Source organism: Curcuma longa, chromosome 1, assembly GCF_044706935.1.
Source record: "Curcuma longa cultivar G26 ecotype Majalengka, Jawa Barat chromosome 1, ITB_CL_G26_1.1, whole genome shotgun sequence".
In the NCBI taxonomy this organism is placed as follows: Eukaryota; Viridiplantae; Streptophyta; class Magnoliopsida; order Zingiberales; family Zingiberaceae; genus Curcuma; species Curcuma longa.
In genome coordinates this window covers 6,551,198-6,568,314 of record NC_133861.1, presented here as the reverse complement: position 1 = coordinate 6,568,314, position 17,117 = coordinate 6,551,198, and the positions used below count along the sequence as shown (strand labels likewise).

The window sequence follows — 17,117 nt, the reverse complement described above, 5'->3', positions numbered from 1 at the left end:
GTTGCAATCGTCTATTTTGTTAGTGCATATTCTATGGATCTGCATTCAATTTAAGTTTGTTTAGCATGGTGGAATTTTTGTATGGTAACTTATCATCCCTTTTCCAGGGTGTTTGATTTATGAGCTTTTTTCTGGGATGAAATTATCCAAAACAGAGGAACTTCGGAATACCTCTTTCATTCCAAAGGTTAGCATTGATAACTTGTTATTTGCTGCATTGTCATTTTGAAAACTCTGATTATTTAATATTTTTACTACAATCTGTCACATCTTTGTACGGACAAAGGTTTACTAGACAGCTAGAAAAGGTTATTCGTTGTTCTTTATATTTGAATGCTAAGCTACTATTAAAAGACCACTATAACTTGTGTTTTTTCATTTTCATCCGAAAGTCTCTGCTTCCAGATTACCAGAGGCTTTTGAGTTCCACACCATCTCGCAGACTGAATCCATCAAAGCTTATTGACAACAGTGGTGAGATTCTTTTCTAATCTTTATGAACTTGTCTTTTGGGATCAACATCTACTAAATCTAAAGTTCAATGCTTAAATAGAAGCTTCCATACTAGAGAGAGATTCACTTTTATAATTCCTTGAAGAGCATAGGATCACCAAAACATAGTTTTTGTATATGTTAGATACCAACAGCTGCAGAATGGGTCTCTTTCTTATTCATGCCTCATCCTGCCCGCTCTATTGTAATTTATTCATATCTAAACAGAATTCTGACATTTTTGATAGTGCAACACGTACTTTATTTAACATCTTACAGTGCAAATGGTAGATGCTAATTTTCAAGCTATTTGAAAATTTTCTTTTTCATGTTTTTATTCAGCTTCTTTTTCTTGCACAGTTTTCCTGAAATTTTCTTGCCAACCAATTTTTTCATTTACTATCTAACCATATTAGTTACAACAATTGACTAGGTTATATTTCCTTATACTTATTTAATCTTCATATTTGTATCTTCATATAAAGCAACTTTGGTACTTAAGATATGCTAAAAATAGACTACATGTTTCAAAGAAAATTAATCTACATTAGCTAACTTACCCCTCCATTGAAAAGGTTTCAAGAACATATCAAATAAACTAAAAACAGTATTGACATGTTTGAAAACTTCAGCATAAAACTATTAATATTTAAGCAAATAGAACAAATTTACACACAATTTTTAATACATTTTCAAACTGGTATTCACAATATAAATGCTAACCTTATTCAAATAAAAATTGATAGTTTGAAAATGGTTGCCAAGAAATTGTTTTCTTTGGGGAAAACAACTTGCAAGAGAAAATGATAAATAAAAATTATAGTTCTGTAGTATAAAAAATCTACTATATTAATGAATGCATTTTACAATTTCTTATTTCATTTTTTATTTTCACTATATTTGATAAGCATGTTAACTTTCTAAGTTCAAGTGATATGAACTTGTACTCAATAAGACTTTTTATAGATAGGTTTTTGAAAATAGATTGTATATTTATTTTTATTTAATTTTTAAATTCCCTTAATGTAATTAATTATGAAATATAAATTCAGATAACATGGTTGGCAAGAAATTGTTCTTGGGTAATCCACTACTCATTTCCTCATCATGAATCTCACACCTTATTTGTATTGTTTTCCTAAATTTGTTGTTCTGTAAGTCATAGGCATAAATTTAGATTGTATACTTGGTTGTTTCAGGGGCTATTTTAAAATTGCAATCATCAGCCCCAATCATGAGGTATTAGTTGCAGTGTTTGGGAAAATGTACAACTTTTATGGGATTCTGTAAGGCAAAAGTAACTGTTGCTCACCTCATAAATATGCTTTTATATTTTTGTTATTACTAACAACCTTCACTCACTTGTAAAATTCTGTTATTTCAATGATTCACTTATTCATTCTATTATGATCTTTGAAGTTAGATGTTATTTAAAAATCCTGTCTCTTTAAAGGGAAAAGGACACAGTCTGACCCAATAATTATTCCTTGTTAGAATATTTTCATAATAAGTTGGTGGAGACTATTCAATTCATGGAGATTCTAAACTTAAAAGACAGTGTTGAGAAAGATTCTTTTTTCCGTAAGCTTCCAAACCTAGCAGAACAGCTTCCTCGCCAGATTGTGTTGAAGAAGGTTCCTGAATTCTGCAATCTCATTTGTTCATTTTACATTAACTAGCCTTATGATGCCTGCAAAAGATTAACCTTGTCTTTTGATTGTCTACACTAGTTGCTTCCATTGTTGTCTTCTGCCTTGGAATTTGGTTGAGCTGCTGCTCCTGCCTTAACTGCATTGCTGAAAATGGGTTCATGGCTTTCAGCTGAAGAGTTCAATATGAAGGTCAATATGCCAATTTCTTTTTTTTTTGATTTCACCATCATTCTCTAATTAAAATAGATTGTTAAATTTCTACTATTATGCAGGTATTACCAACCATTGTGAAGCTGTTCTCTTCAAATGATAGAGCCATTCGAGTTGCGCTTCTGCAACATGTAGATCAATTTGGAGAGTCATTGTCCTCACAGATTGTTGATGAGCAAGTGTGTTTCCAATATCAATGTTACATATCACAGAAAATTTTGAATTCTTCTAATGGAAAGCAATGTTCTAAACTGTCAGTATATGCTAATTAATTGTGGTTGTACTTTACAGGTTTTTCCTCATGTTGCAAATGGTTTTGCTGATACTTCTGCGTTCCTACGTGAATTGACATTGAAGTCCATGCTAGTTTTAGCGCCAAAGGTGTGGATGGAAGTTATCCTTCAACCCCTAAAATTTTTTTTTGTAATCTCTGAAAGTTGGATCTACTAAGTTCTTGCATACGATATCATATTCTTGCATGCTATAGTTTCATATGTTGTTTTTCCTTGTAGTACTTAGTACTGTTTACTTCAGATTCTTTTTCTTTCATAACTAATATTTTGACTTAGATATGAAAACTCTCCCCTAATAAGGCATACTGTATTAAGGATAATCTTATTTTTCATGGTCAGCAGACTGGTGAATATCTTTTGTGGGCATAGTCTGGCATGCTGCTAACGTTGATTGACACCTCACCTAAGTTTAATCTACTCACACGTACGTATCATCTAGATCTGCATAATCTTAGCAAGGAGTGCTCTGTTTAGGTTGGTATCTTACTGAAGTATGGCTTAAGATTGGAGATGATCAGACTATGAGACAAAAGAAAAAGTGATAGTAATATTTCCTAAGTTATTTGTCCAGCTATTGTGTCAGTGCCTTGTCAAGTACCGGAAATTGAAACAAGTTAATCTTCTAATGGATGCACATATGCTTCTGGCTTGATGTTTCTACTACATGTGTGTGGTTGCTAATTTATGCTCTCCAAAGAAATTAATTTGGCATAAAGCTCCCTGTGTTGTATAAAATGTCTATCAGAAATTGGACCCCTTTTTCAGTGTTCACTTTATAATATGGTGTTTTCATTTTTCTAGTGGCAAAATTTGCTGCATAAAAATACAAAGACAGTTTCATGTTTGTCCTACCTGTTTGACAGTTTGATTGTTCCTAACCTTTAAATCATTAATCTCTATTGCAGTTGTCTCAGCGTACTCTGTCAGGATCTTTGTTGAAGTATCTGTCCAAATTACAGGTATGTTTGAGTTTGTCTTTAAGTTAAAGCAATCTTTGATTTTGTTTTTAGGATGTAGAATTATATTTTCTTGCACATATATCATCATGGCAAATCATGTTCAGTTGGAGATTTTTTTGCTTGATAATCTGGATTAACTACATGGACAATCTTGTTGGCAGGTGGATGAAGAACCTGCTATTCGAACAAATACTACAATCCTGCTGGGAAATATTGCTAGCTACCTAAATGATGCGGTTTGTCCTGACCTTTTTTGTTTGCTTTTAACCAGTTATTGTTTGGTTGTCACTTAATACCATGACAAAATGCATCACATACTATTTAAATGAAAATAACTTAAGAGTTTTAGAATCACTTTTATGCTAATAAGTTTATATAGCAGCAACTATTTGCGATTTCATGTGCTTATAGGTTCGTTAACAATGGGCACTAAAAAAATGTCATGCTTCATGCAGACAAGAAAGAGAGTTCTAATTAATGCATTTACTGTTCGTGCTTTGAGGGATACTTTTTCTCCAGCTCGTGCTGCAGGCATGTGAACTTTTACAGAGGTTTATGTCTCTGTATCTGTCTTAGTATCTTTTTTCTTAGTTATTCTAGAATTCATCGGCTTTTTAACCAGATTAATACATTATTTAACCCTGAAGATGGATGCATTTGCAAGTTGTCCCATATGTTCATATACAATCTTATACTTGGTTATATGTGACAGGAATTATGGCTTTGAATGCAACTGTTCAATACTATGACATGACAGAGATTGCCACACGTATCCTTCCTAATTTGGTGTCCTAACACACCATTTCTAGTTGATTTCCATGCTATTTGGCAATCTATATGGGCTCAGTTTGTTTGTTCACATTAATTTCTTTGGTACTACGTCCAATTATGAGAAACATATATTATTCTATATTCTAGTTTCTCAAAGAACAATATCATGAGATTGATAGAAGGCAAATTGCATGAAAATAGGACAATATGTGCTAGTGTATTGGTCTGAAAATAAGTTTAAAGTTATATCAGCCATACCTGAAACATGAAGCGTATAACTGACTCATCGTCTTCCAACTACAGATCCTTAATCACTAACATGATCATCATTATACTCATTGGTACATCTTTTATATTTAACTAAATCATTATGGGTGTAATATTCATAAATGCTACTTGGTATTGTTTAGAATGTATAAATTTGATTAAGTTCCTAATAACTCAGGATTTTGGATGAGTTGTCACCTAGTCAATTTTAGTACTATATCTGAGCAAGAGATTCTGTATGTGAATCCTAGTATATGTGGAATTAAGTTGATTTATTACTTGTAGAGCTTGATCCATTCAAGTCCACTTTTCCCTCCCACACGAGGGAGATTGAGGCTACAGAATTTATTCTATGATGACTCCTACTAATGGACGAAAATACCCTCATCTTCTTCCTCCTCTTTGTCCTTCCTGTTGCTGCATCTGCTGCCATTGCCACCTTGTCTTCTTTCATTCCAACTCATCTTCAACTGCTTCAACTCCTGCCAGCTCTCAGTTTCCCTCTGTCTCAAAATCCTCTGTTGGTAGTAAAGAGACTATGATGGTTCGAAGAACATTATTGATGATAAGAGTGACAGAAGCAAGGAGGAAGAAGAGGATTGGTAGGAGCAGGAAGGAACAGAAAGAGGAGGAAGAAGTTGAAGGTATTTTCGTCCATTAAGTGGGGGAGGGTGCCTTGTTTGGGAAAAACTCAACTTGGGTATCCTCTTTAGGAATTGTTGATTAATAGGCCCCTCCTTGGGTAGCTGCTCTTGAGGCTATAAATATGTAGATTGATTTTTTTTTCTTTCAAAAGTTCTAGTTTGAAGGGGAGCCTTGGCACAACGGTAAGGTTGCTGCCTTGTGACCTAGAGGTCACGGGTTCAAATCCTGGAAACAGCCTCTTGCCAAAGGCAAGGTAAGGCTGCGTACAATGGATCCTTTCCCCGACCCCGCAAGGCGGGAGCCTCGTGCACCGGGCTGCCCTTTCAAAAGTTCTAGTTTATGGGATAAGTGGTCATTAGGTCAACCTAACAAGTATATTCTAGTCATGATTAAAAAGTTGAGGATAGTTGTTGGAAAACAAATTCCTTGCCTTTGATCTTGAAGCTTTCTCTGTCACTATTAACACTGGTTGATTCTTTTAAGATCCAGGGAAAAGATATGCCTCAGTCTGCTCCAATTATTGATATGTTTACTGTTTAGTGTCATTTTTACAACAACAAAAATCCTTAAATGCAAAAATGTTCACCAACTGCTGAAAATACATGAAAGCTTAACTACTTTTTATAACAAAAACTATATGACACTTGAAACAGCTTGTTCCACATTTTTGACCTGCAAGATTTTGAATTTGTATTTTGCACTGATTTCTTATTAATTCAACTATGCTCACTTGTTCCTCTCTGTGTATGTCTTGTTTCAAATTTGCTTGACAAACATGAAATTAATAGATGAAATTGTTTTCTTTTTTATGTCCACTACTATTGTACAGTATCTTCCATAGAGATGATTTTTAACAGGAAAATACACAGAAAAAAGACCCTTTCTTCATAATTGTAATTCTATGAATGAAATCTGATTACCTTAAAAATTTAATTTCACTTAATTGTTTTGTTTGCTTCAGCGAGGTGAGGACAAAAGCATTTGAAGCTATTGATCAGTTTATGCTTATTGCAAAACAACATCATGAAAAGGTATGTGCAGGTGGACAAAATGCTCTTAAAATTTGCTTCTTTTGGTTTTCATGAATCTGTTGCAAATGTTAGGTGGCTTATCTTTAAAATAAATGTTTCAAACAATACAGTCACAACATACCTAATTGGTCCAGTTGATACATGATGGGGTTGATCAAGTTTTACAGTCAAAATATGATACGCAGCAAGCATAAAATGATTGATAAATTGCTAAACTGTCTCACTTGCATGAACATCCTTTCTCTTAATTCTTCTACACGATATGTACAAATAAAATCTGGCTTAGGTTTGTACTTGGTAATGATTTATGTATCTGTCACAGGCACATTCTTGGTACATGGATCTGTTTTCCATGTGCATTGGGTGTTTCTTACACGAGGGAGGATCATGGCATGGATTGCTTTTCACTATTTGCATCCTACTATTTATTTCCAAAGTTGCATATTTCCCTGCATGTAATTTACTATTGTCGGACTTTTTTATGCATCAGCGGGCATGATGAGCTAATGTTTAGTGATAACCTGTTCCTTTGTATTAATGTTAAACTTCAGCTTTAAGCTGTCTTTTCTTTTCTGTAGCTTGTCACAGGGGATACAAATGAGAGTGGACTTTCTGGAATACCTTCAGTGAGCGGCAATTCTAGTTTACTGGGGTGAGTTATTGGTCCTAGACTTTCTCTAAGGTCACGACTGTTTTCTTGTCTATTTATTAAAATAATAACTGATTGCTTGAACAAGATGTGCTTATAAGGTTCCATATTTTTCATTTTGAGGTATTTGGAAGTTGCCTTCTGATTGAAATACATTTTTCTCATTTTGTTATACTACCATACAACATAATTGGAGAAGCATAATACTATTCAGTAATCTGCCTGATGATCATGCAGATCAATCTTACCACCATTCTTATCCTGATTCTCATTATTGCTTGTACAATGATCAATTTCTATTATCAGGAGGCATGCATGAAGTAACATGTGCACCTGCATTTGATGTTTATTAGATCAATCATATATTTCTTGCTGGTATTCAAGTATTCTTCTATCGAGACATTCATTTTGAACAAACTAATGCAGATGGGCTATGAGTTCCTTAACATCAAAGGGAAAAGCCTCTGAACATGGTTCCCTTACATCGGCAAATGCTACTACAGTGCCAGTTCTGGCAACTTCAAATAGTAGCTCTGGTACTTTTCTCTAATCTATTTTACCTTGATTATAGGATTGCTTAACCCTTGTTTTAATATCTTTGTAATTTGTTGGAAATAATCAGTGGATCATCAACTTGCATTTCTGAAACATCAGAAGTACTAGTAGGGATGTGTTAGGCCGTTCAAACTGAAAAACTGATCAGAACCAAATAGAAAATTTGGTTTGGTTTTATTCTTTACCAAATCATTTACTTTCTTTTGGATTAATTGAAGCATATTATTGGAAAACCAAAATTTTGTTTTCAAATAATAAAAGTATATTTATCATGGAGTCTTATTTCAAATAACTCAAGGTTTTTTAAATTTTATTGTGAAAAAGACACCGCATGACAACTTAATTTAACATATTATTTTTTAGAATAAAAATTTTGGCCCATAAGAAGTTATAATTCAATATTCAAATAAAAAAAACATGCTATTTAATTGCAAATTCGATTCAACTGAACTAAACTAATAATTTTGATTCAGTTGCAATTCAGTTAACATGTTGGTTTAGTTTGGGTCTTCAATATTAAAAAAATAAACAAAAGAAAAGCTTGGTTTGATTCAATTGGTTTGGTTTGAACCAAATGGGAATCCAAGAACTTGTGCTAAACCAATTACCATTATTATGGGACTTTTTTTAACAACTTGAGGAACATATACAATGCCAATCATACTTGACTAAGAATTTTGTCAGTGAATAATAATTGACCTTTTAATAACTTTAGGAACATATACAATGCCAATCATAATTGACTAAGAATTTTGTTAGTGAATAATAGTTGGCTAAGAGTTTTATCAGTTATTTTTTACAATCTTAAGAGATGGTCAGTCGTACCCCTATTGCCAACTGTAGAATTCTTAGTAATTGGCAAAATTTTCTTGCACCCTGAATTTGCCATGCCCTTTAGAACGATGAAATACATATTCATAGCTAGTCACAACATAATCACTACACAAGTAGTCAACTAAAATTATGTAATTGTAGCCTTTTGACTATGCTAAAATACAAAAAAATAGACAAAAAAAATACTGTCATACCCTAGAAGCTGCTTTACCCTATATGAGAGGCCATCTCACTTAAGGGACAGTTCCACAACACACACAGAAGAACAGGTTTCTTCATAGGTCAATGGAAACAAGTAAATAACAGACTCAGCAATAAATAACGAGTAACTCCATACTCGGATATAATTATATAAAAGTGACGGATGCATGCAGTATGAGAATTGTGACAAGATGCATGAATATTGATAAGAATGTATCCGAATGACACAATGCATTTGCATACCCCTAAATAGATAACACTCTGATCATAAAGTCAGCCAAATCATGATGGTTCAAAATTTTCTCTTACTCAGGACTTGAGAGATCCAACACAATCACATAATAAAGTACTTGAGAAAATTGAATAAACACCAAAAACAGGGAAATTTGGTACACATTACAGTGATGATGACTCTTGTGATGGATTTTTTTAATCATCATCAATAATAACAGTGATTGTCATGGTTGTTTTTTTATCATCACCACTGTGCTATTTAGTATATGTGGTATGTGTTACTTTAGGAGACTGGATCAGAGTCCGAGATGTGGATTTCGTGTCTTGTTGTTTTTGTGCTTTCTAAAATGGGGGCTCCTATTATAGAACGAACAAAATTTGCTGGACTAATAGTCCACTTGTTAACTTTTTTCATGTTTGATTCTCTACTCTCTCTGATCATATCCAAATGACTTGTTGAAAGACAAGTTGTTCTTCATATCTGTTTAGGAGTCATGCTATTTCATATTTCAGTATACCTCTGGGAAAGCATGTGCTGATTGAAACAGTGATTAGCTGAGGAAATATGATGATAAAAATTATTCTACTGCAGAAAGATTCTTCTATCACTCGTGCCTATATCTGAATAATGGGAGGCTAGGCCTATTAATTTCTAAAACAAAAGTACTGCCATCTTGATATTAAATTATTACCTGAAATATGTCCCATGTTTTGCATCTGCAGATGTGAGCTCTTTTGCAAATGTCTCTGATCAACCTAGACCCTCATCTCCAACATCAACAGATGGTTGGGGAGAAGTTGATAGTGGACTTCTCCTGGAGGACCATGATAATGATAAAGAAGGATGGGATGACATTGAACCTCTTGAGGAAAAGAAACTTCCTTCACTAGCAAGCATACAAGCTGCTCAACAACGGCCAGTGGTGCATCAAAAAGCACAGAGTAAGTATTGATTACAGAACTTTATTTTTGGTTAAATCGAGTGGAAAGAACCCATCTGGCTTTCAGCTGATAAAATATGATAAAATTATTTAAATATAGAGGATATAGTACGGGATTGAGTCCAATGGCGTAGGAGAATCCATATAGCCAACTGTCATTTAGTGGGATAAAGACTTGGTTGTCGTTGTAGTGTTAACTCTCTCAAGTTGATTTTGTAGAATTTCAAAGTGACCATTATTTGCACGGCTGGCAGATGATTCAGCTCTGGCCACAGATTGTTCTTGCAATGCTGATGCTTTGATTAGATTGTTTTACTTTTGTACCTGTCTGTCGTGGTCAATAGATCAAATTGCTAAGTGATTTTTAGAATCAGTCATGATTCAGCTAGTAAATATAAAAGGTTGCATTTTTTCACCTTCTCTTCTTTGGGTTCATGATGAATTTAAGGAAGAATTTTCATTCTCCTTTTTCTTTCCTTCTAACTGTAACACAGAATAACGTCTGTTCCATTTTTTTTCTTCCATTTTTTGCTTTTCTCACTTTTCTCACAGAGTAAAAGGATCATTTGCTAACTGATTTTGCCAACTAGTCATAATTCAGTCAGCAAATGTCAAAAGGTTGCATGCTTTTCTTCTCTTCTTTAGGTTCAGACAAATATAAGGGAAGAATTTCATTCTTTCTATGCTTCCTTTTCTCCCCTCTTGCAACTGCAGCTAAAAAAATCCATTTTTCTTTTTTCCACTTTTCTCTCAAAGTAAAAGGATCCTTAATCTCCTGTACCATTCCATGATGGTGACTGGAATGTAGTGGATGCATGTCATCTGGCTTGGTGACCTGACTGGCAGAGAAATGATTGCTGAAATAAGATGGCTAAATCTGTTGTATTATTCTTTTCCTTGTTTTTTGACCCCACTTTCAATTTTTTGCAATTGTTTCAGATGACATGTGGGAGAGCTTTGTTTTTTTTTAATTTTGTTTTCAGATACTGCTTCCTTGCCACCCAAAGTTGCAATTAAATCATCAAAAGAAGCAGATGATGATCTATGGGGCGCTGATGCAGTTCCAGAACCAAGAACTGCATCAAACTCTCTAAATATGAAACCAGCTGCACAACAGGATGACGATTTGTGGGGTTCCATTGCAGCGGCACCACCGAAATCAACTTCAAAACCCCTAAATAAGAAGACGACAGCTTCTTTAGATGACAATGATCCGTGGGCGGCTATTGCAGCTCCACCTCCGACTACCAGAGCTAAACCTTTGTCTCTGGGCAGAGGTAGAGGCACCAAACCAGCTACAGCAAAATTAGGCGCTCAGAGAATCAATCGGAACTCGTCAGGGTCATAGAATTTTGACGGGTTAGATTATTGGCATATATTTTTTACCAGTTGTCTGGCTCCATTTAAGGGCTTGCTTTCCTACAAGGTTGTAACATTCTTTGCTGACATTAGAAGTATATGGTTTTTGGCTGTATTCATATTCATCCTCTCTCAGACAACTGACACTACCCTTTTTTTAAAAAAGAAATTGAGATCTTATGAAGTCGAATTGTGTAATTAGGGATGCTCTGCATTTGTGCTAATCCAGTGTCATACAAGAATCCTAATTATGCCGACTTTATCATGGTATCTAATATTGATAACATTACTTCAAGTGGATTTTGATTGGATACTAGTTGGATCCAATTACCATGTATACATTTGATGTATTGGACTTTATACAATATTTTGTAACTCAAAGCTGGAGGCTAGATGCTAGAACACATCTGGCAATCTCCAGTTTACTGTGTGTTTAAAGCATCTTCATCATCATGATGTGAAACCTGTGATATCTGCTTCTACATTACAATTGTTTTGCATATCTGGTGCAGAAGTCTTCATTTTCTTTCACTTATGGAGAAGTTCTTCCGAGCAACGTTTATGTTCGAAAGCTAAAAGGTGGAAGTGGCATTTGGGTCTGGCTGTGCTTGGACTGAGCCATAATAGGGCTTAGGCCAGGTGCAGCATTGGCAAAATTTGGTGCCTACTTGCTAGTTACAACAATAATCTTAACTCATCCCACTGAAAGGTTTAGCATTCTATTGAATCTTAACCATGCCATGATTGTCCAAATAGTTAAAATAATAATCTAATTACTTTAGCATAGGATGGAATCCGCCACCTCAGTGATCTTATACGATGAGTCTTACGATCATTTGTGAGTAGGGGTGAGAAAAATTTAATTAAATCAAATAAACTGATCAAACCAATCGAATTCAAAAATTCGATTTGGTTATTTCAGAATTTCATTTATTTTTTCTAAAAAATTGATTAATTTAGTTAATTCGATTCCGTTTCAATTTTAAAATTTATTATTCGGTTAAATTGAATAAACTGAATTAATCAAAATAAAAAAAAAATAATTTCTAAATTTTTAAATTAGTAAATTTATAAATTTCTAATTAATTAATACATTTTTTATAATATTTAAAAATTTTAATTATTTTGATTAATTCGATCAAAAATTAAATTAATTGATATTTTATCGGTTCGATTTGTTTGATTTTTATTTGAAAATTTGATCGGTTCAGTTAGTTCAAAAAAATTTGATTCGGTTCGATTTTGGTTAATTTGATTCGGTTCGGTTCGATTTTAATCAAATATTTAATCCTATTTGTGAAGAGGTAAATTAGAAAGCTGCAATTGACCATTACAGGGAAAGACAATTATTTGATGTTTGTCAACTTTTTCTAAGCGTTGGTAAATAAACTTCAACATTTGTCATGAGTGTTATTCATCTCCACTTTTATCCATTTCAACAGGTCTATTCCGTAATAACTAACTTAATCATGTCCTGAGGGTAACAATCTAACTACTTGAAATAGATCAAGTAGTTAAGAAAAAGAAAAGATTAACCACAATTTTATATGATCTTGCGCAATCAAAAGAGTGATTACAATGTAAAAACAAGGATATGCTGTTAAACTTAAATATATAGTTCACGAGGCAAAGCTTTGGATCGACTCAATATTCGTTCTTACATACAAAATCCTCATCCAACAGGTCCATTTAACCTTTTTTAGTAATTTTTTCTTCACAATATGAATATGATACAACTCCAGAATAGATTTAGAAGTAACACAAAGATACTCTCAGGGATATAAGAAGATGGCAACTCACAAGACAAACGATTTTCTCAACCTGAGAAAAGCTGATCAATTTGCTACCATGGCCGATCGCTTGTGATTTTGGAGCAATCCAAGAAGACGACAATAGTTGTCACGATAATGCTCAATTGAGAAACAGAGTTGTCGAATTGCTTCCCTCTTCCGCTCGGCGACATCAGAGATCACAATCTTCTGTCTGTCCACCTCCTCGTTAAGTTCTTCCTTCTCCTTGTTCAAATTTGCATATTCCATTCGGAGCTGATGAAATTGCTGCTCCATTTGGATAACTCCGGCGTGCCGGCGTTTAAGTTCGCCGGTAAGCGAACTCACAGTGGCAGCAAGAGCATCTTTGTCAGCCGTGAGCGTCTCCACTGTAGCTTTTAAAGAAACAATTCCCTCATCGAGCTCGGAAACGTGCTTGGCTCGATCCCTGTTAGCATTTTCGAGGTTGAGAATCTGTTCTTCCAGGTTAGACTTCTCCTTCAAGAACTTTTCCTTTTCATTTGCCAACTCTGTTTCATATTCTTCGATCGCCAAAGCATCGTTCGACAAGTCAGTTTGAAACTTCTCAGCAGCTGCAGCAGCTGCTCCCTTCAGAAACTCGACTTGCTCCTCCAATTCAGCGGTCTTCTTCTCCGCCAAACCGAGCTCAGTCTCCTTCATTTGTAAATCATTGTTAGCTTCCTCGATCTTCTGTTTGAGGTTCACAATCTCCATTTCAGCAGCGTCATGGCCACTCTTCTCTTTTTCCTTCAGCTCGGAAAGCTCTGTTTCTAGTTCATGCACTCTGTGTTGAAGCCTCATCTCAATGGCATCGAACTGATCAGACTCCGAATCTGGTTCAGAGGATGATGAATCCGAGCCCTCACTCCCCTTCCTCGACGTGTCTGAACGTCCACTTCCCGAACCTTGAGATTGGAGATCGGATTGGATGTTCATGTTCTTGCGGAGATCTCCAGTCACTTGATCGTAACGCTCAGCGAGAGCACGGTACATGCGGTAGAAATCCTCGACGTAGGAGATCAACTCAGGACGCCTTTCGTAATACATCTCGGCCTTCTTGGCGAAGGATTCCCCTTCCTCTTCGATCAGTTTCAGCATTTGTTTAACACTTCCATCCATCTCTGCAGGTTTTTGGATGATCAAATCGGTCGAAGAATTCTCATCATAAAAAAGCAAAGTAATTAAAGATCTTACTCTGAAGATTTTCCTCGAGCCATTTTGAGTTCTTGCGACCGATATGGCTGTCCCACCACCAAGAGTGAGATTTCTTCGATACCATTCGCTTCATCTTTACCTCTGATCGAGAGAGATCAGAAATGCTGCTGCAGACAATTGAAGTATCAATATCATATCCGATGAGAATTAACAACTTTTTCTGAAAAATATTTGTGAACGAACGAATTTACTAGTTGAAAACAAGTTGAACGATTGGTATTGCAGAGCCCCAACTAGAGATTGAACAATGATGAAAATAGAGGTGGGAGGAGAAGTTAAAGAGCTTACAGAGACAACTGGGTGGGTGGTGAGATCATTGAATCCTTGCAAGTACTCTAGTGTCATGTGAAACAGGTGTGTTATCGGTCAATGCTTAGAAAAAAAAACAAACAAGATGGGGGCAGGTATGTGCAGATGCAACCATGAACCATATGGACAGGCAACCACCACCATCTTAAAATATATAAATCGACTTCAATCACGATATTAACGTAGTCATGTGTTGATTGCAATAATAAAATTATTAGTATGTGATAAATTTTAGCATGTGAATTTGAGTTACGAAATAACCTTTTGTAATACACAAGTTGCTAATGGATTTGCATTGATAGAAACTTCATGCATACCAAGTTGTCTTTTTTTTTTTTTTATGTGTTGATTTGAGATTAAAAGGATCAATTGTTGCATGCTCCAACAATAATTCTTAAATCTTTGTTTAATTTTACTTCTGTTTAATAAAAGTTTATTAGAGTCCATTGTTGCCATGTGATAGGTCATGAGTTTGAGTTGTCGAAACAATTTCTTACAATGTACGAGTTACACATGGATAGAAATTTCATACATTGAATTGTCCTTTTTTTGCATGCTCCAATAACAATTCTTAAACCTTTGTTTAGTTTAATATTTTAGGTGTATAATTTGTCATGAGACCTATATTTACTTTTATATATATATATATATCTATATATATATACAGGTCTGATATCCTGCCCGACGAAAAAATCCGACTCCCGTGCGCGACCGCCGGACCTCCCCGCGTTCATCGTCGTCGTTCGTCGTCGTCCGATCACCGCCGGCCACCATCCCGGACTCGTTGGAAGCGCAACTCGACGGCGCACACATCGGCACCGGATTCCGGCCGGATTGGGCCGAAATCCGGCCGGGATTCCGACCGAAACAGAGCAGACGCGCTGGTGGCCGATTTCGCCGGAATCTGGCCGGATTCCAGCCGAAATCGGCCGCCAGCGTCTGGCGGCGATTTCGGTCGGAATCCGACCGGATTCCGGCCGAATCGGGGCCGGACTCCGGCACCCGCCGGACCGCCGATGAGTTGCGGTTCCAACGGGTCCGGTCCGACGGCAATCGGTGGTCGGACGGCGATGAACGGACGCCGGGAAGCGGCGAAAGTCCGAGGAGAAACACTGTGCAATCGCGATTTTTGGACGGTGTGGGTTGATCACGATCGGGCGTGGACGGCGTGGATTGATCGCGCACAGGTCACGTAGGAATCCATCGCGCAGTATATCATTTCTATATATATATATATATATATATATATATATATCCTTAGGTTAATCATATTTTCCTATCCTAAAACTAAACACATAATTATTACTGAAAACTAAGACTAAATAAGTCATGAACATATTTATTTCATGTCTACATTTCACACCTAAATGTAGGATTTATTAGCATGTCTTCACATGCCTGTTGACCAAGACAATAGCAAACAGGTGAACGTCTTCATCACAATTATTGACACCAAGGGAAGCTTAGTCATAATTAAGTGCTACAGTTGATCTTATGATTCAAGAAAAGCATTCACGTTTCACACTATTAAAGAACCAAAACACCTTCACACCTGAATTACATCATCGAGTACCAAAATAATAATAATAATAATTTTTACTGTACCATGCATGTAGATTCAAGATTTCTTATTTCCCATACTTAATTTTCATAATATCAAAATCATACAGTTCTTTCATAAAATAATTACATGGATTTATACATGCATTTCTAAATTTTTATTCTATTTATTAAAAAATTTATTGTTCTCATTATACTGTCAAATTCAGATATAATGATATAGAGATATTAAAAAGATTTTCAAGAGTATATTGATTTTAGTTTGAAATAATTCAGAGTTCTCTAGATTTATCAGTAAATTTTGATTTCAAATTAAAATCAATGTACTCTTAAAATTTTTTTAATATATTTATGTCTTTAAATCTAAATTTGATCATATATATATTTTAAATTTTTATTCTACTTATTAAAAAATTTACTATTCTAAATTTACACTGTCAAATTCAGATATAATGATATAGAAATATTAAAGAAATTTTTAAGAGTATATTAATTTTAGTTTGAACTGATTCAGAGTTCTCTAGATTTATCATCAGTCAGTTTTGATTTTAAATTAAAATTAATGTACTACTGAAAGATTTTTTAATGTATTTATGTCTGAATCCGACCATATATATATATATATATTGAGAACGATAAATTTTTTAATAGATAAAACAAAAATTTAGAGATGCACATACAAATTCTAATTATTTCGTGAAAGGAGGGTGCTGTATGATTTTGAGATTATGAAAGTTAGGCAAAATAAGAAATGTCTCACGGTTCAATAAAATGGGGAAAAAAGTATATGAAAAATTAGAGATTCAGAATGTACTCCTGGATAAAATTAATACGAAGAGGTTTTTCACCATCTTTTGTGTGGAGAGATGTCTTTATAACCATTAAAATGGGCAAAGATTAATTTCTGGCAAATCTATTCAGATTATCGATTCATTTCAGTATAAAAGATCATGGAACTTTTACTCACCTGAAATCGAGAAGGCTAATTCCTTCAATGGTGGATGCTCAGAAGAAGGAAAATCAGAAGCGAAATGGTCTCCGAACCTTGAGAGGTGAGGATGAACTCAAGCTCGAAGCAAATTCTTATGGTGCTTCTTCCGAATGATGAAGACGGAGACAGGATAGCCATGGAAGACGACAAGACCTCGCT

General features: G+C 35.0%; 3 protein-coding genes across 6 annotated transcripts in view; 2 read left to right on the top strand and 1 right to left on the bottom strand.

The window, feature by feature from the left end:
* Nucleotides 1-11,383, top strand: part of LOC141831892 (uncharacterized) — a 31,674-nt gene extending 20,291 nt beyond the window's left edge. The window contains exons 21-23 of the mRNA XM_074719313.1: nt 4,254-4,281; nt 9,517-9,735; nt 10,718-11,383. Of these exons, the coding sequence (XP_074575414.1) occupies nt 4,254-4,281; nt 9,517-9,735; nt 10,718-11,082 (612 nt within the window). The 3' untranslated portion in view covers nt 11,083-11,383. The remainder of the gene's footprint in view (nt 1-4,253; nt 4,282-9,516; nt 9,736-10,717) is intronic.
* On the top strand, nt 111-4,145 carry LOC141847805 (uncharacterized). Its single transcript, XM_074735897.1, has 9 exons — nt 111-187; nt 393-474; nt 1,987-2,126; nt 2,223-2,333; nt 2,417-2,533; nt 2,646-2,735; nt 3,553-3,606; nt 3,768-3,842; nt 4,062-4,145. Exons 4-9 carry the CDS (start codon nt 2,295-2,297, stop codon nt 4,143-4,145), a joined length of 459 nt encoding a protein of 152 aa, XP_074591998.1. The 5' UTR covers nt 111-187; nt 393-474; nt 1,987-2,126; nt 2,223-2,294.
* A 1,364-nt stretch (nt 11,384-12,747) lies between the features above and the next one.
* On the bottom strand, nt 12,748-17,105 carry LOC141843657 (protein NETWORKED 4B-like). 4 transcript variants are annotated; one of them, XM_074731728.1, is made up of 3 exons: nt 16,935-17,105; nt 14,078-14,205; nt 12,748-14,004 (listed from the first exon to the last, which is right to left on the bottom strand). In XM_074731728.1, the coding sequence occupies exons 2-3, from the start codon at nt 14,169-14,171 to the stop codon at nt 12,929-12,931; spliced, it is 1,170 nt and encodes a 389-aa protein (XP_074587829.1). In that variant the 5' UTR covers nt 14,172-14,205; nt 16,935-17,105; the 3' UTR covers nt 12,748-12,928. The 4 variants fall into 4 exon arrangements, with proteins under 4 accessions (XP_074587829.1, XP_074587835.1, XP_074587818.1 ...); XM_074731734.1 differs by having other exon boundaries at nt 14,078-14,202; XM_074731717.1 differs by lacking the exon at nt 16,935-17,105 and adding an exon at nt 14,290-14,359.
* Nucleotides 17,106-17,117: the final 12 nt, after the last annotated feature.